The 23496-nt window shown below is 49.8% G+C and overlaps 2 protein-coding genes across 5 annotated transcripts in view; one reads left to right on the top strand and one right to left on the bottom strand.

The window, feature by feature from the left end:
* Positions 1-101: 101 nt before the first annotated feature.
* tsn (translin) lies at positions 102-3199 on the top strand. The gene is made up of 6 exons (XM_062456961.1): positions 102-270; positions 609-702; positions 812-908; positions 1010-1125; positions 1382-1461; positions 1601-3199. The coding sequence occupies exons 1-6, from the start codon at positions 205-207 to the stop codon at positions 1832-1834; spliced, it is 687 nt and encodes a 228-aa protein (XP_062312945.1). The 5' UTR covers positions 102-204; the 3' UTR covers positions 1835-3199.
* Positions 3200-3228: 29 nt separating this feature from the next.
* Positions 3229-23496, bottom strand: part of si:dkey-91i10.2 (uncharacterized protein LOC555224 homolog) — a 33049-nt gene continuing 12781 nt past the window's right edge. For 3 of the 4 annotated variants that reach the window (XM_062456957.1, XM_062456958.1, XM_062456959.1), the window contains exons 2-8: positions 17192-17340; positions 13664-15366; positions 10488-10665; positions 8816-9035; positions 6797-7365; positions 6524-6669; positions 3229-6025 (exon numbers count right to left, since the gene is read on the bottom strand). In XM_062456957.1, the coding sequence (XP_062312941.1) occupies positions 5158-6025; positions 6524-6669; positions 6797-7365; positions 8816-9035; positions 10488-10665; positions 13664-15321 (3639 nt within the window). In that variant the 5' untranslated portion in view covers positions 15322-15366; positions 17192-17340 and the 3' untranslated portion in view covers positions 3229-5157. The remainder of the gene's footprint in view (positions 6026-6523; positions 6670-6796; positions 7366-8815; positions 9036-10487; positions 10666-13663; positions 15367-17191; positions 17341-23496) is intronic. The other variant, XM_062456960.1, reaches the window with a different exon arrangement.

The following is a 23496-nucleotide window of genomic DNA, read 5'->3' as shown; positions in this document are numbered from 1 at the left end:
TGTATTTATATTTCCATCTCTTACTTTATTTTTGCCAAAACAAGAAAAATGTATGATGGCAAGGAATGGTGACATCATGTCTATGCGACTGTTTACAGAAAGACCCGTCCCTTTGCGACTTTCAGCTCGTGCTCACGCTTTTGTTTTTCAATCACTGAACACGAATTATTTTCTTAGCGACCCATAGTTGAACTGTTGCACATAATGTCGGTAACAGAAATGTTCAGCTATATTCAGGGATTCCTGGGTGCGGATCAAGATATAAGAGAGGTTAGTTTTAAACCGAGATAGCATGGTTTAAACGTTAGCATTGTTTAAACGTTAACTTCAGCGGTTTGAGGCAGCTTGCTAATTCATCGTTGCATGTATAGCGTCCCATCACATTATCTAAGAATCTAATTACCGTGTAACATATAATAACCAGGAATGCACGCAATAGAAATTCAATTTGACGCGTAGCTGATGAATTGGACATTTCTAATGGTGCACACAGTAGTAGTAAGCAATTAACAATTTAACCTGGTACACATACATAGGCCTATAGTATATACTAATATAAGTGATAGGAATATTGTCGCAGCACCATAACACTGGACACCTTGTTACAGGATATCAGAAAGGTTGTGCAGGGCCTGGAGCAGACAGCGAGGGAAATCCTGACTCTTCTCCAAAGTGTCCACCAGACATCTGGCTTCAAAGAGAGTGAGTTTCAAACAGCAACCAAATGTTTAGCCTTCACATCGTCATGCAATCTTAATGAGTTGATGGAAAAACTCAACGTGAAATGTTGAATTGTCGTCTTACCCAAAAGTTCCTAGTAAGTGCACCAAGGCTCGGGAGTTGTTTTGCACAGTGAGGACACACATTTCAGACCTCAAAACAAAATTCCCAGTGGAGCAGTATTACAGGTATGGGTGGATTACATCATCAGTTTTTTTTCAGTAATACAATTGTATATTTCTGCACAAGCTAGCCTGTTGATTATTTATGTTTTGCTGTCCGACTACAGATTCCATGAGCATTGGCGGTTTGTGCTTCAGAGACTGGTTTTCCTGGCAGCCTTTGTGGTCTACTTGGAGAGTGAGGTCCTGGTGGCCAGAGAAGAAGTGGCCCAAATATTAGGGAGTAAGAATCATCATCATGGAGAAACTATAAATTCTCTCTCTCTCTCTCTCTCTCTCTCTCTCTCTCTCTCTCTCTCTCTCTCTCTCTCTCTCTCTTTCTCTCTGTCTCTCTCTGTCTCTCTCTTTCTCTCTCTGCTCTCTCCTCTTTCCCTCTTCTTTCTTAATAATATATTTTGTCTCCAGTCTCTCCCTCTCTCTCAAATTGTCTCTAGAAACCAATTAATTGCCCTTTATCATACTTTGCTGTACCTTTTTAGTTGAAGTGGTCAGAGAGAAAGGATTCCACCTCGATGTGGAAGATTACCTCGCTGGTGTACTGAACATGGCCAGCGAACTGGTGAGAGTGAACTCAGTTTAGTGTCCATGAAAACAAGCCTTTAAGACGACAGGATTTTGATCTTGTGGATCAAACTTGATGGTGGATCTTGTCATCTCTCTTGCCCCCCTCCCCCCCCCCTCGTCCTCCGTGTCTGCAGTCTCGTCTGGCGGTGAACAGCGTGACCGCAGGAGACTACACCCGGCCACTCCGCATCTCCAACTTCATCAACGAGCTGGACTCCGGCTTCCGCCTGCTCAACCTGAAGAATGACCCCCTGCGCAAGCGCTACGACGGCCTGAAATATGACGTGAAGAAGATCGAGGAGGTGGTGTATGACCTGTCCATCCGTGGGCTGACCAAGGAACCGCAGGAGGCTGGGGGAGACAAGTAGAGCTGGGAGTGGGGATAGGGAAGGGGCTGGGACAATCCTCCAGAACTGGGACAAAGAACTTGACCTGTTGCAGGGCAGGACCAAGGGTCTGATGCCCTGGAAGCCTAAGACAGACTGTGTGTGTGAGAGCGAGAGAGCGAGAGAGCGAGAGAGCGAGAGAGCGAGAGCGAGAGAGAGCGAGAGAGAGAGAGAGAGAGAGAGAGAGAGAGAGAGAGAGAGAGAGAGAGAGAGAGAGAGAGAGAGAGAGAGAGAGAGAGAGAGAGAGAGAGAGAGAGAGAGAGAGAGAGAGAGAGAGAGAGAGAGAGAGAGAGAGAGAGAGAGAGAGAGAGAGAGAGAGAGAGAGAGAGAGAGAGAGAGAGAGAGAGAGAGAGAGTGTGTTTGTGGCAGTCTGTCAGTGGGGTTCGAAAACCCAGAGACGGTAGTTTTGAAGGGGAGTTCCAACTTAATACTGGTGTTTGGATTTGTTCGCCTGTTTCTGACATCATCAGAGTGCTTTTCATGTTTCACAACATTTTTATTTTGTTGTTAAAACTGTTATACACATACCTTATATGTTAAGTATTGTTTTGTTTTATTATTTAAGGTCAAAGTTGTAGTTTAGACCACCCAAAGAAAAAAAGAAAATTTAACCTTATTGATCTTACGTTTTGGAGTCGATATGCTAAAAGATAAGTTCATGCATCTTCCAAAAGCCAAGGAAGTAGTCCAGTACAGACAGTTTAAAGGCTGCTGAATGTGATGTGTAGTGGTTATTTCCCCTCAACACATTCAAACTATTTGAAGAGAGCCAAAGAAACAGCATAGGTGCACTCAATACAGATATGAAGCCTTTGTTCTGTCCTGTGTTGAAAAAAAACCCATTACTGCGTCGACATGGTGTGCGCTTTTTCAATATTGACAATGCATTGATTCTATCTCAGTGTCACTGCCTCGTTTGTCTGCATGTTCTATGGACAGGAGAGACTGGGTCAAGCCAAGCTGGGGTGGTGCTGAACGCAGCTTTCATTTTGCTATGTACTGTACTGTACCATACACTGCAAAAACAGTTGCTCAGTGATTTACTCCTGGCAAAGCCAAGTCAAAAAAAAATATTTTCATACTTTTTCGCAACCTCCATGCATTTTTCTTGTAAACCATGGTAGTGAAGTTGGATAGTGTCGTTCTAAAGTGCAATGATTGATTTTGTTGCACTATTCCACTGTGTTTGAATGGTTTCCCTAAATTAGTGAATTGTGCGTGCTTCCAAAATGATTCCACCTGATCAACAGGAGCTTATGTTTCAGTGTTTTGTTTCTGTATTTGATCCTTTGTTGGATCAGTTGTGAGGCCATTTGTTCCGAATAAATATTTCTACTTTGCACCATCTATTTGCCTCTTTATAAATGTTCTTTACAGTAATTAGCAACCAGGATAAGACAAAAGTTTCTTTAATCTTTTAAATTTAATTCACAATATATTACATAAGGAAATAGGACATTTGAGTTGTTTTTTTATACAGAGGGAAAAAATTGAAAGGTGTTTTGTCAGAGGAACCCTGTGCCTCCCCATGAACTGTGGTATTTAGAGGGAACAGTGGAACCTGAAAGAACTAACAGTGCTAATGCCATAGGAAAGACAGCAGTAACAACCTAGGCAGCAGTCCATACACCGTTTTACTCTCCAAAACACAGTGATTAGCTACCTTATTTACCTGTGCTACGTTTGACTAACATAATCAGACAGCATGCAAAGGTTAAAGATTTGGTTGATGAGTACTGTATTGCCTCGACCACTGTGTTCAACAGAGATCAAATATGTTTTACTAATGAGGTCTGTAAATAAAGATCATAACCCATAAAACCCAATAAAGCTTTTCACTAACTGCAAGAACTGTTTCAGAAGTCCTGACATTGTAGTCTGGATCCAGTATTCTTTTATCATTATAAAGTGCGTCAAACTGAAAAAAGATCTTTCACACAAGAAAATACACAGGCCAGGGACCCGCACACAGGTCTAGTCCTCAACCCTTCACCCTGATGTGGGCACACTTCCCCTCTCTTATGTGTATTTCAAAACATGTGCCATGTGTATAAAAGACTATTCTAGAACCAGCACTGTGGTTTTAAATCCATGAAGGGGGCTGCACCGATTGCAGTTGAATAGATTTTAGAATTGGGGTGCTGTTTGGTCGTAGTTCAGTCAGGGGAACGCTTGTTATTGTGTGCAGATTGTGCCATTCTGCTACCCACAGCCAGAGGGCGGTCTGGTGCCGTTTCCCAGTTATCAACGCCACTGTGACGAATTACAACTTCATTCAGAGTAAAAACACAAACAAAAGGCACATCATTTTGTGGTTTCCCTTCTCAAAATCAACCAATAGGATGTGAGTTTATGTAAGAAATTAAAAGCTAACATCAGTCTCATGGTCTCAGAGAAGATAGGCAATCCATTCATCGTGGACATTCTCTGTAGCCATAGTCTATCACACTATTCCATGCTACAGTATCTTGGACTGTCTTCACAGAGGGGTTCCTGCTGAAAGTGTGCTAATTAGTGTAAGGGACCCCCCCCCCCCCACCCCCCAAGACAGCATATGACAATACTAGCAAGTGCAGAACCAAGGATTGGTATTCAATGTGAAAATGGCAGATTGATTATTGCTGCATTGTAACTTGACCCCGGCACAGCAACACACAGTAATCACCCTCTACAGTAATCTGCTCACCTGCAGGCACTCTCTGTCTGTTCTACTCTTGGCAGTGTACCATGCTACCAACTTAAAGAGAAAGAGAAGTAGGTCAGAGGGCAGTTACTATCCTTGGTCAAAATCCAAAACAAAAGCCTTTTACTTTGTTACTACACTGGCCCAGGCTCTTGTTTTACTGTACAGAACAGCAGCTTACTCACTCACACTTCAGCAACAGCTTTTATCCCATCTTTTTATCTTTGTAACCATGTTTTTTTTTTGCTATCATGTTTCACAATTTTTTCAACACAGACACTGTCAAATGAATGAAAAAACATTTTTTTCTCTCAAAACATCTTTACAATCAAGGGTGTCAGTACTTCCAACCAAGTCTCTCTTTTGGTCGCTAATGTCTGGTCGTTTTCTTTCAGTTTGAAATGAAAAAAAGAATCATTCTTGAACAGTATTACGCACTTGCAGTCTTGTAGAAAAAAAGTGCCATCTTCATTACTGTCTGGGCCTTGGTGTTGAGAGACTCATTACTGGAATCTCCCACAGAGTTCTCAGTAGCAGTAGCACTGTCTATTTATGTACACCTGTGTACCCAGGTCCAGCACGTGGAGGAGCAGATGAGAGGCTTCCTCAGGGGGAATGAGTCTCAGGAGCGACTCTGGTTCGTGTTAATCATGATATTAGGCAGAGCGTTGCGCCTCTTCCTCCAGGGCCCTAAATCCCGGGAATACCTCTTGATCTGGCGGAACCACTGCTGTGTGCGCGCCTTGTCCGACGCCCTGAACACGAAAGCCTCCCTCCGGATGTCCAGCAGCTCAAAGGTGTCCTCGCACTCCGGGTCGGCCGACACCACGCAGTTGGCCAGGCGGATGGGCTCCCGCAGCACCGCAAACTTCCCGCTGCTCTTGTCCTTGATGAGGACCAGCACGCCGTCCCACACGCTCTCCCCGGGGGGCTCCTGCAGCTCACATTCCCCCCGGGCGCCCGGGTCCGCCTGACAGCCAGGCGCCTGCACCCCCGCCGCCGGCGGCGCCCCCCCCTCCCCCGCCCGCTGCGTCCGCACCATCAGCAGGCTCTGCACGTTCTGGAACTTGAGGGCCTTGCTGCCCTTCTTCAGCCACTGGCCGTCGGCGGGCTGGGACAGCTGCAGGGGCCCCTCCATGACGAAGCGCGTGCTCTCCCGGGCCCAGCCCACGGTCTTCAGAGACAGCTCCCTCATCTCGATGTTGATGACCTCGCGGTTCTTGCGGCTGTCGCGGCGGAAGGAGCGCAGGGACCAGGTGACGGTGCCCTCCTGCCGGGTTTTCATGTTGATGTGCTCCAGGTGGGACTCGACGCGGCTCTTGGCCTCGCGCAGGCGCCCGTGGTCCGGGTGGCACTCCGTGGTGGCCTTGCTGATGCGGCTGAGGAGGAGCGGGTACTTGGTGACGCGTTGGAGAGGCGCCATGAGGAAGGAGCGCAGGTTCATACGACGCAGCGCCGTGTTGTCATTCTGGGACACGTCCAGGAAGATCCTGGGAGGAGAGCGGGAGAAAGACAGATTGAGACAGAAAGAAAGCGGCCAACGGTAAGATTCCAAATAAACAAAACATCGAACGGTGGGCCAGTGTCGTTAGAAGAACTCAGACCTCATTCCACAGTGAAGAGAATCAGTGGAGGCCTGAGTCATTGAGTGAGAAATGGCTGGATCTAAAATAGGTGATGACTTCAGCACTATTCTCCAAATAGGTTCAGTTATGAATAAATGATGGCCTTCGGTCTCCTCTGTTTTAAGAGTAACACCATGGAGTATCTAGACTACCGTAAGCTACTGGTCCTTTGGCACTGTGTTCAGTTCACACATCTATTCAGTCTATACAGTCAGAACAGGGAAAATAGACAAATGTCTTTGTCTTTAACCAGACAGTTAAAATCCTAAATTAGAGACAGTCAATGGCAAATCCAGTATAATCTACAGGTGCAGATGTTGCAGGATACCGTGCTACTACATGGCAGTCTGCTAGCTCATCTACCTGAGGAGTTCCTTCTCCTTCTCCAAGGTGTTGAGCATGTTTACTGAAGTGGACTGCTGCAGGCAGTAGGTCTGGAAGGCTGGCAGCATGTTGACAAACTCCAGGAAGATCTCCCCAATACACACTGTCAGCAGGTCCTCATCCCCCTGTATGGAGACACAGCAGCCAGGTTATCTACTGTATGGGATTCAAATGTCCAAGAACCGATGGGTGGTGTGTGTGTGTGTGTGCCCGTGTGTGTAAGTGGGTCAGAGTGGTGTGTGTGTGCTTCACCTGGTCGAAGGCCTGGTCGATGCTGTCCTGCAGGTGTTCCGTGAAGCGCTCGTTGACGTCGATGAGCTCCTGGACGTTGCTGAAGACCACGGCCAGCTGCTCGGCGCTCAGCAGAGCGGCGCTCTGCATGGGGCAGTAGAACTCCTCCTTGATGATGCGCAGGTCCTCGCCGTAGCTCGACTCGGTGTTCAGGAACTCCAGGATGGCCTCCTTGCGCTCGGTGCGCAGCTTGGAGCAGCGCTCGCACATGCCCTCCCTGTCCCTCTGGCCACAGTCAGGGCAGGGCCTCTGGGCCTCCCAGACCCTGAGGGAGGCCGAGGGCCTCTTCCAGCCCCGGGCCAGGCCCGGCCCGATGCCGCTGTCCACGCGCTCCACCTCCGCCCCGCCGCCGCGCCGCACCCTGCGCGGCTCCTCGTCCTCCTCGCGCTCATCGCTCAGGCCCACCACGCCACTGTCCACGCTCAGGCTGCTCACGGTGCTCCAGCGATGCTGCCCGCCTCGCCGCACCCTCAGGCCCCCGGCGCGCTCCTCACCACTGGGCTCCGAGCGACCACGCAACGCAGCCGGGGCTGTGGGAGGGACACACGCACGGCAGGGTTAGGTCTAAGGTTCCGTGGGAGATGAACGGAAAGGCTTCTTTAATCACTAACTATCTGTCATCAACTACTATCATTATCATATAGAAGACTTTCTTCCCCACTTGCACGACCTTTGACTTAGACCTTTGGCTCCGGACATCAAAATATTGTCAATAGTCCATTAAGGTCAGCATTACCATATGGCAACATATTGACTAACATATGTCCTGCATCAGTCAGGACAAGACAGGACATTGTTGAGAGGTTGTAGAAGCTGCTTCTCCCAAGGGATAGACGGAAGCAATGTGAGGCCACTCCGTTATGCGGTTACATAATCAGGCTAGCTTCAACAGCGTATTCCCTCCTACTTGAAGCCAAACAGATGAGGCTCGTTAATATCATACCGTTGAAAACAAAACAATCTTCAAATGTCAAGACCGGAGGGAAAATGTTAAGGAACACACGCGATAGGTTACTGGGATTCAGCTGCCTGCGTCCAATCCGCATCCAAGAGCAGTCGCTTGGAAAGAAGGAGGCTGGAGGCTGTTACTTTGACGGAACTACTTCAGAGTTAAAGGGTTAGTGGTCAGAAAAACACTCAGAGCGGTGAGGTCACATGAGGCTGTGGCGTCTGTGACAAGTCCGGCTGGGGTTTGACGGCTCGGCTTGTCTGAGAGCAGCCTCTCGGCCTGGCTGTGCCGCGCGTCGCTGCACGCAACCACACTGCTGTTCCCGCCGGCTCTCTGGCCTAATCCCCTGCCTGCTCAGACACTGCACGACTCCACAGGCTCACTGGGGCGTCACTCTTTTTAGCGGAGTCACAGATCCACAAGCTGCCTGAGCCAGGCAGAGAGGTGAGTCAACAGCCTGCTAGGTAAGCGAGGACAGTCATGCGGGTGGGACTGTGTAAAGACCTCCAGAGACTCTGTGTTAGAAGCACACAGGCTCCGTGCCAGACAGGGGCACTGGGAAGACTGCCCAGCTAGATATTGCCAGACAACTAAAGAGGGAGGACTCCTGCCCTGTCTGCCCTATAGCAGTACTGCTATCCACACTGGTTACATCTGTTCAAATGGGGAGTTCATGAACGCCGACAGGGTCATGGAGAGCCTGCTATCAAACGACAGGATACAACATGCCCATATAAGCCTGTATGCCGGTGTAGCTACAGGTCACGACTGACAACACTCGGGGTGATTTTGAAAATCGTTTCGCTTACTCATCAAATTAAGTAGAGTTACATAAGTGTACAAGGCATTGTTTTATCGTCGTTTTATGCAATGATGATAAAAAAAAAATAAACTCTATGGCTTTGTGCACTCCCAAACTATATGTAACATGACAACAAAACCTGCCTTTTGGAGACATATTATAAAAAAAAAACCTTTTCAATCACAGACAGATTCCAGATTTTTGAGTTTGAAATGTAGAATCCACTCACCACTGTCCCGGTCCCTGTCTCGGTCCCTGTCCCTGCGCTGGCTGTGGAACCGTGCTGCCGCCGCGATCTTCATCTCCAGCTGCTTGCGCTTGGCGGCATCAGCCGGCATGGGGTCACTGTAGTGGGGCCGCAGACGGCACTCGCGCTGGGCCCTCACCGTCTCAGCCGGCTCATAGGCCGCGTCGGAGCTGGAACGCCTGCAGCTCAGCCCAGAGTGCTGCTGATTGGAGAGAGGCACCTGTCAATTAATCCCTTGCATGGCAACAACACGTGACAACACCAGACAGCGAGTGGGAGAGATGCCCTGTTGTGAAACATGACGGAGGGGTGACAGTGGGATCAGGGGGCTGACAGCGTGATCAGGGGGCTGATAGCGTGATCAAGGAGATAATTGCCCATGCTGAACCAGGTACGTCTGCCTAATGAGTCTGTATTTTTACCATGGACTGAACAGCGGATACTGTCTGATTGTCCAACGGATCCTTCTCACTGTGGGATACAAGGCAGCACTCAGACAGGGACACAAACAGGCTCTCTTTTCTCCAAGGGTGGATTTTGCTCAGAGCAGCCTTGATGATGAGGAGAGATTCCATTCGTCAACAATCCCCTGTGTCTACCCCTTTGAGATAAACCCAGGATTTCTCACACAGGACCTTGCATTCTAACCTAGTGTGCTGGCGCCATCAGACAAGACAAGTCAATCTGATCATTCTGCCATTCATCTGGGCCCTCAGCAGTCGACCTGTGGGTGTGCTGAGAGGTCACCACGGTGACACGTGACCCTTCACCTTTGCAGATGCAGGTCAGATGCAAATCAGAGATCGATCATACATCTAGAAGCATCGATCACTAGATCACCGATTACAAATTCAAAATTCTTGAGGGGGTTTCCAGACATCTAAGTTATGAACGGAAAGCCAAGCCGTGACGGGCCAACCCTTCCAGGGGCAGTGAAGGGCGAAGGGCTACGTTTTCATATCCCACGACGACAGGACGGGAAACACAAAGCGGAGGAGTCGGGTGTTGTGCAGAATAATTAATGCAGCATCTGCGGGGTATTAATGAAGGGCTGTCATGACAGAGAGAAAAGGCAGGCGGTCTCTCCATGCATCAGAGCCAGCGCAAGCTACGCCAGGCTACACTTTATCTACGCTAAAGCGAGAGTGGAACACGGCGCGCCGTCCTCGTATGAACACATTACGACCGGGAACCAGACATTGAATGTGTCGACGCGGCCCTCTAGAGACCCCTGCAGAGAGGATTGGGATTACAGCACACATCAACACAATGCTACCAGTGGCTAGGCTAGGCTAGGCAGAGAGGATAGAAGAGAGGGGGAGAGGAGAGGAGCGGAGCGGAGAGGATAAATAACGTGAGAAGAACAGTTACCAGCCATCAACCTCCGGGTTTAATCCCCATTTACTTCCATTGTCCCTCGCTGAGCTGGGGCTGGTGCTGCATGCCTGCTGTGGTCAGTTTCTTATGCCACACTGGGTGCGTGCGCTTGTGCCTAGTCCCCCTGCCCTAACCATCCTTCCATGCCCCTGTCAACTCTGTGTGTGTGTGTGAGAGAGAGGGCTGTAACCCAGTGCTGCCTTGAGCATGGCGAGCGAGCGAGCGACAGAGAGCCAAAAAGGAAAACCAAAGGAGAGAAAGAGAGAGAGAGACTTACGCATTCTGCTGGTTCCTCTGCTTCTGCAGGCTCGTCGCAACCCGCCACTCCGCAGGGCGTCGTTGCCATGGAGACAGTGGAGGATTGACAGGCTGGGGGGGGAGCGGTGATGTCAGCGCCATCGTCGTGGTCACCTGACATCCTGACGGGGGCCTCTGCTGAGATCTCTGCACTGCAGCTGGAGAGAGAGACAGAGGGGGGACAGAGAAGGCGAGAGAGAAGGAAATGGAGGTAGAGGGAGTAAGGGGAAAAGAGAGGGAAGAAAGGGAGAAAAAAATCAAAAAAAGCACAAGGGGGAAAGAGGGAGTGAGAGTGGGGAGGATAGACAAAAAAGAATGGGGGGGGCGTTAAGGATGAAATGATGATTCCTGGCACTTCTCTCCTCTCTTTCCGCCATTCATTTGATCCCTCATTCATCCCTCTCTCCATCCCTTCTCACCCCCCCCCCCCCCATCCAGTTCCTCCCTCCTCCGCTCCTCCAGGGAGGTGTTTGCCTGGCCACAACAGAGGGGCTCAGGGGGAAGGTAATTGGACGCATCAGTTCCTATTAACACCTGAACTCCTGGACCACAAGGCAGCACGCCAGACTGGCCCTGCTCGCATCCCACATGCCTCTCAGTTCTTTGTGTGCTGGGCGGCAGGGCGGCCATGCTCCGAACACGTGGCAAGCGTGTGAACCGAGACACATGACCTCTCCACGCACACATGCAGAGACACACACGCACACAATAATGGATTAGGAGCACAGAGCACTCTGACAGGGTTGGCATCTAATGCTGAGTCCGATTTATTTGCATGGACAATAACGTCACACATTTCTCCCTAAAACATCTCTCCGCTCCCTGGCTGATTATATTTTCAATTCTGAACAATAATTCTTTCTCAATCGTATGCATAATGATGACATATTAATTATTTGTAAAAGAAACATTTGTAAATGGGAACGAAAGATATTAAAATGATCTTTTGGTGCTCCCATCCTCATGTGACCCATTAAACGGCTGACTTTCTTTCGCCTGTCCCATGAAAGCACCCATCTCCCCTCCTCATTTACATGAAGACTTAATTATTAGACTCTTACATAACGCTGGTGTTTCCGAAGCCTCACCAGCCCTCATGTCTAGTTAATGCTGAGCTCGTCGCTGACCGGCTATCTGCATAGAGATCAGATCCCTCCAGTGTGTTTTGTCTGATCTGAATAAACAAACACTCACATCACACACACAACAAAACCATCCTATCTCCACCTTTGGTTCTTCATTCAAGCTAATCATTAAGACGTGAAACAAAGAACCAAGAGAGCGGGTTACTTCCATGTCAAAATTCAGCAGGTGCCAGGGGCAATTCGATTTAAATTATGAATATGCAGGCTCCTGTAAGATGCAGCAGTAAAGCAGTCATTTGGTTCCGGTTGGAATAACTGTGATTAAAGAATTTCTTTGAAGATATGACCTGTGACATACAGGATGATTTATCTGAGGTTATTACCTCAAGGTTAATTTACAAACCAACCACTGTGTATGATAAATCTCCTTTCACTGCACAACAGTGGGACACTGTAATGAACCTTACCATGATAGCTAGGATATTGCTAAAGGTTTTTGAAAATACACAGGACAGCATATCCAAACAGAGAATATGATCAGGACTTAAGGGGACAGGCTAGGCTCAAAAAGATAAATGACAGCAGCTTGGCAATTAGCCGACTGTGGGAAAACAGCACCAGTCCAGCCTAGTACAGGTCAGCAGTTTAATATAAAGCAGAAAGGATGTCTAGCATAGAGAGATCGTATCACAGACAGATGTGTGTTGTCTCCTGGGTCTGAAAACCCTGCCCCCCCTAGGGCTGCATACATGGTGCGGAGAATCTTCATGTTTAATTACGATGTTTATCTACCTTCCTAAAATATTCACAAAGCTTGCAGATGACAGAAGTCTAATTCAGATCCATACTTTACATGGTGAGCCAAACACGAAATATGTTAACGTGAAAAAATGTGTAATGTCATCCCCCTGTGCAAAAAGCCATGTCATAAATATAGAGATAGAGGATGAGACTGTCAAACTCTCGCCAATTGCACATAGGAGAGACATAAAAATATGGATACGTGACAATTGGTTTTTCTGTCTGGAGAGCACACACGTACACGCCTCCTCAAACACACGCACTCGCGCACACACAGACACACGCCCCTCCTGATTCCATGCAGCTTGCCTCCACCATCCATCCATCACGGGTGCCAGCGGTGCAGACAAAGAGAGGAGCTGAGCGGAGTGTTACATCGGAGGAGGAGGATGAGGAGAGGCGTTTAGGACGGAGAAGAAAGCCATTCCATGGCTGCAACCATCAGTCGTGTCCCTGTGTGTGTGTGTGTGTGTGTGTGTGTGTGTGTGTGTGTGCGAGTGAGGGACTATGTGTGTGTGTGACGCCAGACTGTTGGCCCAGGAGAGACAGAACACCCCTCCAAAGTGTCAAGCTGCCTCACTATGTTGTTTGTCTACGGACACTATGTCAGACTTGAGACACTGGCAGATCTGGCTCAACCACAGTGATGCCATCCAACAGGCCAGCCATCAGCCTGCTCTATCTGTTCGCTCCAACATCTGCTAGCCAAAGCTGAGCTAATGAATGGCAATACAAACTGAGTTAAAGTCTGCTACCAGCCAACCAGCTACCCACGAAAGCACTCCAGACTACTAATACACCTGAGAACAGTCATCCCTTCAAGGGAGAACAAAGTCGAGATAAACACAACACATCTTAGCAAGGCCCATTGAGATGTGATCAAATACTGTAGGTGGGTTTTGGAATTCATTCCAAGAGAAGGGGTATTTTCCTCCTAAACACTCCTATTGTGAGTGTTTTTCTTTCTGGCTGAATTCCAGAGGAACCCAGTTTGAATGAAACGGTCTTGTTATGAATGAACTCCTTCAGACTGAGACGCAGAACAGGGAGCAGAACTTGGAATGGAAACAGATCTACTGCAACAGGCTCCACAGCTCTAAACAATATTGATCCGTTCATTAGCATTTTATCTCACGCCTATTAGCCTTCCCTTCAGCCGCTCAGGACAACCAATCAGACCACATCACTTGTCACATCAGTCAAACCCCATTAGGACACCCCGAAGCATCAACGACCAATGAGCTAATAGTCAGTGGAGCAGGTGACTCACCTCTTCTTGATGAGGTCCAAGGCGGACCCAATGAAGCCATCCTTCATCTTATAGATCTTGGCCCCATAGCTGGAGAGGTGGGCCCCCTCCAGGAGCAGGGCGGGACAGCAGCTGGACGGTCCCTCGGAGCTCTCCCTGCGGGGGGGGAAAGGGACCTGCTCGGCTGGGTCCAGGCTCACACTGGGTGGGCTGGCCTCCTCCTCTCCCTGCTGTTGTTCAGACCCTGCAACAGGCCCCGTCCCTGGGCCTGACCAAGCCCCAAGACCAATCTCTGGGGCTGCTCTGACCACTGGCTGCAGGGGGGTGCGGGGTGCAGGGCCTGTACATATGGGGGATTTTGTGGACTCTTTATTCTGTTCTCGGATGGCTGGCTGACAGGGAGGTTGCTCAGGGGAGATGAGTGTCAACATACCGTCACTGCCTCTGCCCTCTCCTCCATCTGTCCTCTCTCCACTCCCCCTCCCCTCCTCTTTTGTCTCCATCTCTCGATCAAGTCCAACCTGCCTCCGAGAGTCTCTCTCCCCGGATGGAGCGGTCATCAAAGCCTCACAGGCTCCGGCTGTGGACCCCGACCCAGAAACCGCTTCTGGTGCCGGGTCTGTACCCACGCTCCGCCGGCTCCCCCCATTCTGCCTCATCCTCTTGAACTCCTCAAAGGTGGGGATGTGCAGTCGGCCCACGGGGGGTCTCTTGCGCTCCGCCGAGGGCTCCGGCCCGTTCCCGCAGAGGGACTCTGCCGTGTAGGACTTGGCCACGCCGCCCTGGCTTTCCGGGGGGACGAGCGCGGCCAGGTTGGGCGTGCTCCTCTGGCGTCGGAGCTGAAGGCGCCTCAGAACTTCCTGTTTGATCTCCTCGGGACTGGTGATGCGCCGGGCGCACAGAGATCTCCCCCCCGGGAACCGACCGGGGGACCCCTCCCTCTCCGACGAGCCCGGCAGGAGAGGCGGAGCGCCCGGGATCACCTGGGGCCGCAGGGGCTTGTGGGGCTCGGACGCACGCGCGCTTTGAAGGCGTAGCTTCTCTCTCAGGCCCCTCCTGGCGTTTCCTCCCCAGTCGTCCACCCCCGGGAACAGCCACTGGGGGAAGAGGGGCTGGTCTCGCCTGGCTGGTCCCCGGCGGGGGTAGAAGGCCAGGCTCTCTGGGGTGGGCATCATACCGTAGACCTGGGGCCCCTCGGGCGGCCCGTCGTACCAGTGGCTGGTGGCGGTGCAGCGGAAGATAAACTCGCTGTCCATGCTCCTGTAGGGGGTGCTGAGTGAAAACAGGCTGGGCTCGGACATGGCATTCCAGTTGAGGTTCTCCATGCTACGGTATAGTCTGCTGCCTACGCTGTTGCAGCTGGCTGGGGGGAGTCCTGTGTGTGGCCCCAGCCCATCAGCTTGCCTAAGTGGGGGGCCACTGCTACTGGAGCAGTAGCGCAGGCCCAGGCTGGAGAGCAGGGCACTGCTGTTACACCTGGGCATGGGACTGGGTGATGCCCCCTGGAGGGTGGAGTAGGGCGCTGCACTGTGGCCAGGGTAGGCGGGGAGGGGAGCAGCCAGGGGGAGAGGCAGGGTATGGTCAGTCAAGCAGGGCTCCAGATCCATGGCGAGGCTGCAGCCAGCAAGCGGGCCGGCGGAGGAGGGATAGTCACATGGCGCTGTCTTCACGTCCGGCATGGCTGTCGTCTGAAACTCCAGCCTTCGGAGAGAGGCACCGGGGACCTGGAACAGCGGGGCAGGGAGACGGGCGTCGATCAGGAGACCGACACAGAAAAGACACATTACAAGCAGCCATGTACACAAACCAGACAGAGATTTGAGCAGACAGACTAGACAAGTAGGCAGACAGTCAGACAAGACAGACACACATACACACAGACACACATACACACGAGAATATGTGTTGAAGGACTGACACGGAGGTACTGAGGTAATGTGTGAAATGAAGAATGCTTTGGATTCCTTGCAATTTCATGTTGACCTTAGCAGGAGGGGGCTTATCTCTGCATCCCTGCGTGCCCAGGCTTTGTCCATGTGACGGGCTGTCAGAGCGGAGGCGCGGGGCCACGGAGACAGCCTATTGGATGGCCACCGCTCCGGCCCCCGATGCGCGGTTCCTCAACTCAAATAATCGCATTCGATTTCTAAAAATGGCAGCGCTCTGCAGCATGAATAAAAGAGAGGGATTATACGTTCCTCGCTCTGCCCATGAGAGAAGGGAGGGGAGAAGGAGTGGGGGGTGGGGGAGGGAATGGTAAGCTGAACGGGCAGTAATGAAGACTGCCTCTTTGCAGTCTGCCTTCGGCCCTTCACTTTGACTAATCAGAGAGATGCCGGGGATTAACGGCGGACGCTGCTTAGAGGACTTAGAGGACTCCTTCTCAATTCCTTCCTTCCTTTCCCTCATCTCTCTCTCTTTCTCCCTCTAACTGACTCTTTCTCTCTCCCTCTCTCCATTTCTTTCTCACTTTCTCCCTATCTGTAATTAGGACACAGTTCATGGCTTGGGGCTAGTTGTATCTTCAGCACAAATCAGGGTCAAAAAGCAGGAGTTATAAAATAATACCCCCCCCCCCCCCCATTATAGCATTGATTTGGAGACTTCCTTTATGTTCCTCTTTGTTGCTCTATGTAGAAAATCCTCTATGCTTTATGGTGTTTTAGCTGATGGTGGTGGATGGTATCGATACTCCCAGCCGAGATGGAGGTAGCGAGGAAAGCATTCTGGTCTAATTAAGAAACTTGTCTCAGCAAACACAGCAGCCAGCTCTCCACAAATCAAATTTGTGAACTGCAATTAAATAAGCTGCGAGCCAAAACAAAGCTATTTATCTCCAAATCTAAATCTATGCAGACAGTGTTAATCCTTACAGCCCAGAGGGCCGGCTAAGTTTGGAAGTTGTCAATCATTAGTCTGAACACCCCTTGTTGCTTGTTTGAGCGTGTGAACCTACACCATTCTCATTTAGACAAAAAGCACTGACAAGTGAATAAACAAACGTCATTAGCATTGAGAGCAACTGTCTAATAAGCAAGTGGCACACTCCTCGTGTGTGAGGTAACATGCATGTGTTAGAGCACACGAGTCTACTGACGGATAGCCTTTGTCCCCTTTCGTTGATTGAATTACTGCAGTGTGAAGCCCTGGTATGAGGCAGGCTTTATGGAGGACCGTGCGCTCCCAGACCCTGCTGTCAGAGCACTAACATTGAAGTATTTCATCTGCACTGACTCCACGGTAAATCTGTCCCCCTGCCGCTCCACACACAGGAGGACTAACTGTAAATATGATGGAGGAGATGCGGAGGACAGTGGGTGAAGGGCTTGCTGTGTGTGTATATGTGTGGTGTGTGTGTGTCTGTGTGTGTATGGGATTTCATGCGTTAGTGTGTATGTGGTGTGATGAGTGCTCTTAGGATAATGAGCAGTATATGTGTGCGTGTGTGTGTTTGTGTGGTTACACAACATGGAGCATCGTATTCCAGCGATAAGGCTGGAAACCGAACCCTCAGATGGTTGCGTTAACCCTTCGGCCGTCTAAACTTACCCCATTTTAATCACGTCTCTGCGGCCTCTCCCGCGTCTCCCTCAGCCTGCAGGTCGCTGGCTCTGGCCCAGGAAGTCCAACTCCACGGAGTTTCTTCAGAAAGCTCCCCTAACACATCCACAACATCCACAAATCCAGACAGTGGTGCCCTGCAACCAAAAAGAAGGCAGAGAGAGAGACAAAAAATCTATCAAAAAGCTGAATAAAATATAGAGTCAAGAGTCCAGTGGTTCAGTATAAGAGCTTAGAAGTAGATGTATCAGGTATGGTAACACAACCTGAGCTGGCAGGCCGAATGACACCCTAGAGAGTTGTATAATTAGAGTTTGATTTCTAGATCAGGAGAAGGCGCACGCAAACACTGCCAAATGTCCATCACTGCTGTTTTGTGTGTCTCGTTTGTATGCATGAGAATGTGTGAGGCACTGTAGATGCACTAGACTACTGTGCCTCAGGGCTGTAATTGGCCGGCAGATCAATAGCCAGACACAAGAGAGATACACCCCATACACTGGCTCTCTAAACCACCTCCAAACACACACACTACAGCACTGAAGGTACCAGTCTAGATACCCAGGAGCTACTCCATAAATAGTTACCACAAAAAGCAGCAAAGGGTATCCTTCCTTTGCCGAGCCTTCCTTTGATCTCTTCGGATCGACAGTGTAACTGTCAGTCTTACCAGTCTCTGGACCAGACAAGAACCTCGGCCGTCTTACCTGAGCTGGATAGGAATCCTATAAACAGTGACCCCCCCCCCTTGTCTGTCACTTAAGACTTGTGCCACTTCTCCACTGTCCCCACTCTGGTGTCTGACAATCTTCTGTTTGCCCAGCAGAGCATATGGAGCCCCAGCTACGGAGCGACAGAACGTTTGACTGCATTCTGTCTCGAAGCGGAAGCCATGCCGCGTGTAGGATTAGTGTGACCGATAGATGTTCCTCTCCTCTGTAACCCCCTCCTCTCTCACGGCTGCTTCCTGGAAAGAGACCCTCCCTCTAGTCTATGGGGCTGAGGCTGTGATGCCCGGGTGGCAGCTATCTACAGATCAGCCGCAATTACGTTTCTCTATCTCTTTATCGACACCACGCATAGACACATTTGGAATCCCGCTGAGTGGCTTGCTGTGGTCCGACGGGGGTGTCGAAGTGGCCTTTTTCCGGAAGTACATAAACGCACAATCCCTACTGAGTTCCATCAGTCTGTCCCTCCTCTGTGGCGAGGGAGATAGACTGCGATATATCACGTGGGTGAGGGTTTGTTTAGTGTGTGTGCAAATATGTGTGTATGCGTGTGTGCATGTGTATAGCGTGTCTGTGTACCATTGGGTATTTGGCTTCTTCTATAGACTGTAATGAAGTGATAATAACCTGCTACTCTGTTATGACACCTCCAGCAGTCTCCCTCCATGAAGTGCCTCTGTCTGGCACTTCTGAGGGAGGGAGGGAGGGATAGAAAAACAAAGAACCAAGAAAAAGGAGAGAAAAAAATGTGAGAGCGAGAGAGAAAAGAGAGAGAAAAGAGAGAAAAAAGTGCGTGAGAGAGAGAAAGAAAAGAAATAAAAAATCTCACAGAGAATCTCACAATAGTTATATTCTTGGTCCAACCCCCCACCGGCAACTCTACAAGAATAGAACAATGCAGCTGAACCACTCCAGCAATAATTAAAGGATGTCAAATTCTGTGTGTGTGTGTGTGTCCAGCAATAACCAGTGTCATCGTGGCTCCGCAGGTGATTCCAGGCTATGTCTATCTGGAGTGTGTGAGTGACAGGTAGCTGAATCTGAGCCCAGCTGGAGTTCCAGCCTCTCACCAGAATCAGAACCAGGCCTCACATTGGGACTGTGCCTCAGAGCTGTGGGCAGGTGTCCAATCACAGATCACCAGGCTTGATGTCCTTATCGGTTCCCTCGCCAGTCAGCATGAAGCCGTACATAGCTTGGTGTCTACATGGTTAAACAGTCTACCCAGAACACGCTGCAAAGAGGTGTGTTGACATGTTATAAGAAGGGTTGGTTACTGAGGAGAACAGCCAGCCAACCTTGTGTCACTTAAGTGACAGAAAAGATGGTCTAAACGGACGAGACGTCCCCAAATTTGACTCATCCAACATTTGACGTTTCACCATAAATCCGAATGCACGACGAGTAGTCTGGTTTGACAATGTGTGTTGTTCAGAAGCCTGGCAGCCTGGCCTTGACAGTGACGGTGACAGACATAATGACATACTGGGGCTTAGGGAGCAGGAGGTGACCATGCTGGTGTCCCAGCCTGCCCCCAGCCAGTGGGTCTTACAGCATGCCTGCAGTCTGTCAGTTAGTCAGTCTGGTTCATGGTAGCTGGTAATCCTTGAGTCCATCTGATCCCCCAGAGATCCCCTCCGACGGGCCAGGGAGTCTGGGACAAGCAGGACCCACAGCACACACAGAACAGAACACAGCCAGAGCCCAGAGCATGACACCCAGAGCAGAACAGATCAGATCAGAATAAACCCAGAGCAGAGCTGACCCAGAGAACAGCAGAGCAGGGAGGAGGAGAGAAGCGAGTTAGAGTCACTGGGCATATTGATCTTGGTGATTGACCGTGATTCTAAAGTGAAATAAGCTGAAGGAATCTTTATGCAGTAAATATGGCGCACGAGAGGACTTTCTACACAATGACTCGGATGTGAATATTTAAATAAAGGGATTTCAAGGGATTTAAACGCATCTTACATCTGAATATTACAAATTAAAAAGCAGAGTTGCATTCGCAAATGACTAAAACCCAGGCAGGTCGGCTGCTTCGTTGAGCTACACTATCTGTCAGTGCACACAGGATGCAGGAAGTATCACCATGGCACTGGTACACAAAGACAAAACAGAAGATTAAGCGGGAGCGGCGTAACTAGACACGAGATCCCAATGAACAGGAGAGCCTACTCCATCTCCTGTCAGGTGGAGCGCAGGGGAGGAGAGGGGGAGGCGAGGGGGAGGAGAGAGGGGAGGAGGTAGAAGAAGAAGCGAGAGGAGAGGAGGCATCTTCACGTGCCACCCTGCGGGGGAGGCAGATGAGACAGCCACCCTCACCCCCACTTCCCTCTGATCCTCTCCTCCTTCCCTCCCTGCTCCAGTAGTAGCTGGGACTCACAGCCCTCCAACCCCCGTGCCCCCCCACCACCCAGTCTCTAGAGCAGGAGGGAAGGGGGGGGGGGCAGACGGCAAGCCAGCAGTATCAGTGTTCAACATCAAAGGTGGAGGAGTGTTTGGAGGAAAAGAGTTAATGAGGTGAAATGTCTTGAGGAAGAGTGTGATTTACATCTGCTCAGGGAGATGGAACTGTACAATACACACAGGGATTACAGACAGGCGGGTGTGTAGTAGTGCATAGTACTAATTAATAATAAGTAGCCCTGTATTACATTTTGAACCCTGTTAGTGGGATAGCCTAGTTAGTACCATGTGTAGCATTGTAGTAAGCATTGTGTGTCGTTCTATGACGGACTACAAACGAGGTAACAACCATGTTGTGCAGTGTGGTAATGCAGGCCGATATTTCAGCATGTGGACGGGTTCAAGTTAGAGAAGGAGGTTGAAAAGGAGAAGGAGGGAGAGAAGAAGCCCGAGACGACGGGTGCTGGGAGATACTTGGAATACTTGGATTGTTTAGCCTTGCGTTTCCATGAGCAGCACTGTCTATTCACAGGGACAATGACGAAGCCTAGAAAGAAGGCGCTCAAAGAATCCAGATCATGCAAATGATCTCGAGGCTATCAAGTGACCAGAAACGGCAAACAATGTGCATTTCAAACGGACACAAGGGCTGTCAGATAAAACCAAAGCTCTCAGCCTCCACGCATGGACTCAAATAGACGCATCATAACCGTCAGAGACGGATCGTTTCCAGTGTACTGTACACTAATGTTGTACTGAAAAGTAGCATTCAATACTAGCCTATCATTATGAGGGCGGCAGTGGCCTGTGTGAAATTCAAACAGGCAGTCGAGTCGATACCAAATCAATGTCTGCATGTCACCGTTGTCAGTCGGCAGTGCTATTTAACTGTGACAGTCATCCACACGGTGCTGTGTTATTACCACATGATCAGCCTGTGAGGGTATAAATAGACCCGATCCCAATAACATTGTAAAGAGAGCCAATCAGCCGAGTGGGCCCTGTCGGTCAGGCATCCACAGTTCTGCTGTTGAGTGACAGAGAGTTATAGATCTCTCAGGGTGTCTCCGTATCAATCCTCATAAGGACACATGGGCACACATACACGCACACGTGCACAAACACAATTCTGGTCCCTACGCGCTCACACATTACTGATGGTCCCAAACCCAGATGGTTGGCCAGCCCTGAAGAGCAGGGAGGAGAGAGTACTGTATGATCTGAATACAACAGGCAGGCACTGCATGCTGGCTGTGAGGGGGATGTTTGACATCCTAAGCTGATTTCTCCTTAGGAAATATGGTATAATACTGGGCCCTTGATGAGTCAATGGGTATGCTGGCATGCTTTCCCCATGTTGGATAACAGGGGGAACATGACACCGCAGGCATCTGCTGGGCAGCAGGTGGTTAGGGACATGGGCCGCTCGCTTACTTTATCTACTACGTCTGGCATTTCAGAGAGAGAGGAAGAGGACGGAGACAGATGTTTTGGCCTGCGGAGGGTCTGTACAGCATGTGTGACCATACGGTCACCCTTAAATATCAGCTTCTCCAAACGCTTTGTTGTAGGAACGGACGGGGCTGTGCTGTGTTCCGGATGAAACAATATTTTTGGTCCAAATGTAAACACAGTGAGTGAAAGGGAAAAAACAATGAACCGTCACAGTCAGGAGTTCACGAGAAGGTATGTGTGTGTGTGTGTGTGTGTGCGTGCCAGGGGAGGGAGGATTCCTCGTCTTTACTCCACAGTGTTTTCTGTTTGTTTGCGTTACTGCAGGGGTAGTGGCATCAACACCCCCTTGACAACATTAGCGCTAACAAAAACAAGCCTCGCGCATCCTTGAGCTGACGCTGACCTCATTCTCTAGATGTTTCTCCAGGGACAGAGAGAGTAGGAGAACAGTAACTGGGAGGGAGTGACGGGCGGGAGAGGAGAACAAGGTGAGAGAGAGGTAGAAAGATAGAGGAGCCCGGAGGAAACGGAGGGATATGGAAGGAGGAGAAGGAAGAGGGAATTGGGAAGGAGTGGGAGGGAGGGGCGGCAGAAGATAGTTAGTGAAAAGAGGAAATCCAAAAATGATGGAGCATGACAGAAAGAGAGCAATGTGGGATATGAGAGGTAATGAGAAGGATGGAGATGGAGAGAGACGTCAAAGAGCAAAAAAGGAAAGGACGGAAAGCAATAAGACATTTAGGGAGAGAGACAGCGGTAGACCGAGAGGGGTCGGAAGAAACATAAAGAGGGGTGGAGAGAGAGGTATAGAGAGGTAGAGTGGTGGAGGTGGAGAGATTGAGGGAGATAAAGGGAGAAAGATGGAGGGAGGGAGCGAGAAAGAGAGGTAATCCCAGGAGCGCTGTTGGTAAACAATGGGAGGGTAATAAGGCAGGATTTGCTCTGGAGCAGATGGCTGTGTGACTCACTCATATCTCTGACAGGGGAATGGAGGGACCAGAGGAAGGAGAGTTAGATGGAGGGAGGTAGAAGGAGACCTAACTTATATCAGGCATGTATAATAGCCCGTTAAGCCCTTTGTGGGTCTCTACTGAAATGTCCTTGGCTCAACACCAGACAATAAACAAATACACAATCTGACCATGGTCGCTCACCTATTATTCACCTTGAGGAGACAGGAAGTCTTTCACCAGACCAATCCTTCACAGGGGAATGGTCACTGGCAACAATAGGAACCGTAATAAAATCTTGCCATCGAAAATAAATAAAACAAAGACTCAGAGCGGGGTGTTCCCTACGCTCTCTTAAACATATTTCCTGCCATTTGTATTTGTGTGTCCTATTCTGGAGCAGATCAGTAGACCCCTGACCCTACCTCGGACTTTCTGTAAGAGAAGATTAATCACAAGAGCAGACACACATACACACACACACACATGGGAGGCCCAGCAACAGGGGTAAAATTCCAGTGCAAGGCTCACACCTTTGTTGTCTGTAACAACCCGAAGAGGAGAGGAGAAGGGTGAGGAGTTGAGGCAAGAAGGGAGGAGTGGAAAGAGGAGGTAAGGAGATGTGAGAAGGAAAAAAAGAAGCAAAAAGGAGGCGAGTAAGACAGGAGAGGAAGATCAAAGCAGAGTGGGCAACAACAACAAAAAACGCCCCCTCCCTTGGTCTCTCTGGGCCAAGGACAGGATGGTA

The sequence above is a fragment of the Osmerus eperlanus genome, chromosome 3 (assembly GCF_963692335.1).
Source record: "Osmerus eperlanus chromosome 3, fOsmEpe2.1, whole genome shotgun sequence".
NCBI classification, from domain to species: domain Eukaryota; kingdom Metazoa; phylum Chordata; class Actinopteri; order Osmeriformes; family Osmeridae; genus Osmerus; species Osmerus eperlanus.
This window is presented reverse-complemented; position numbering and strand designations above follow the sequence as displayed.

Bases quoted from the DNA above. Each gene is read 5' to 3' on its own strand.
- tsn (XM_062456961.1), top strand. From the start codon at position 205: ATGTCGGTAACAGAAATGTTCAGCTATATTCAGGGATTCCTGGGTGCG. The intron at 703-811 runs GTGAGTTTCAAA...CTTACCCAAAAG, and splicing joins GACATCTGGCTTCAAAGAGA to TTCCTAGTAAGTGCACCAAG. The intron at 1,126-1,381 runs GTAAGAATCATC...GTACCTTTTTAG, and splicing joins AGTGGCCCAAATATTAGGGA to TTGAAGTGGTCAGAGAGAAA.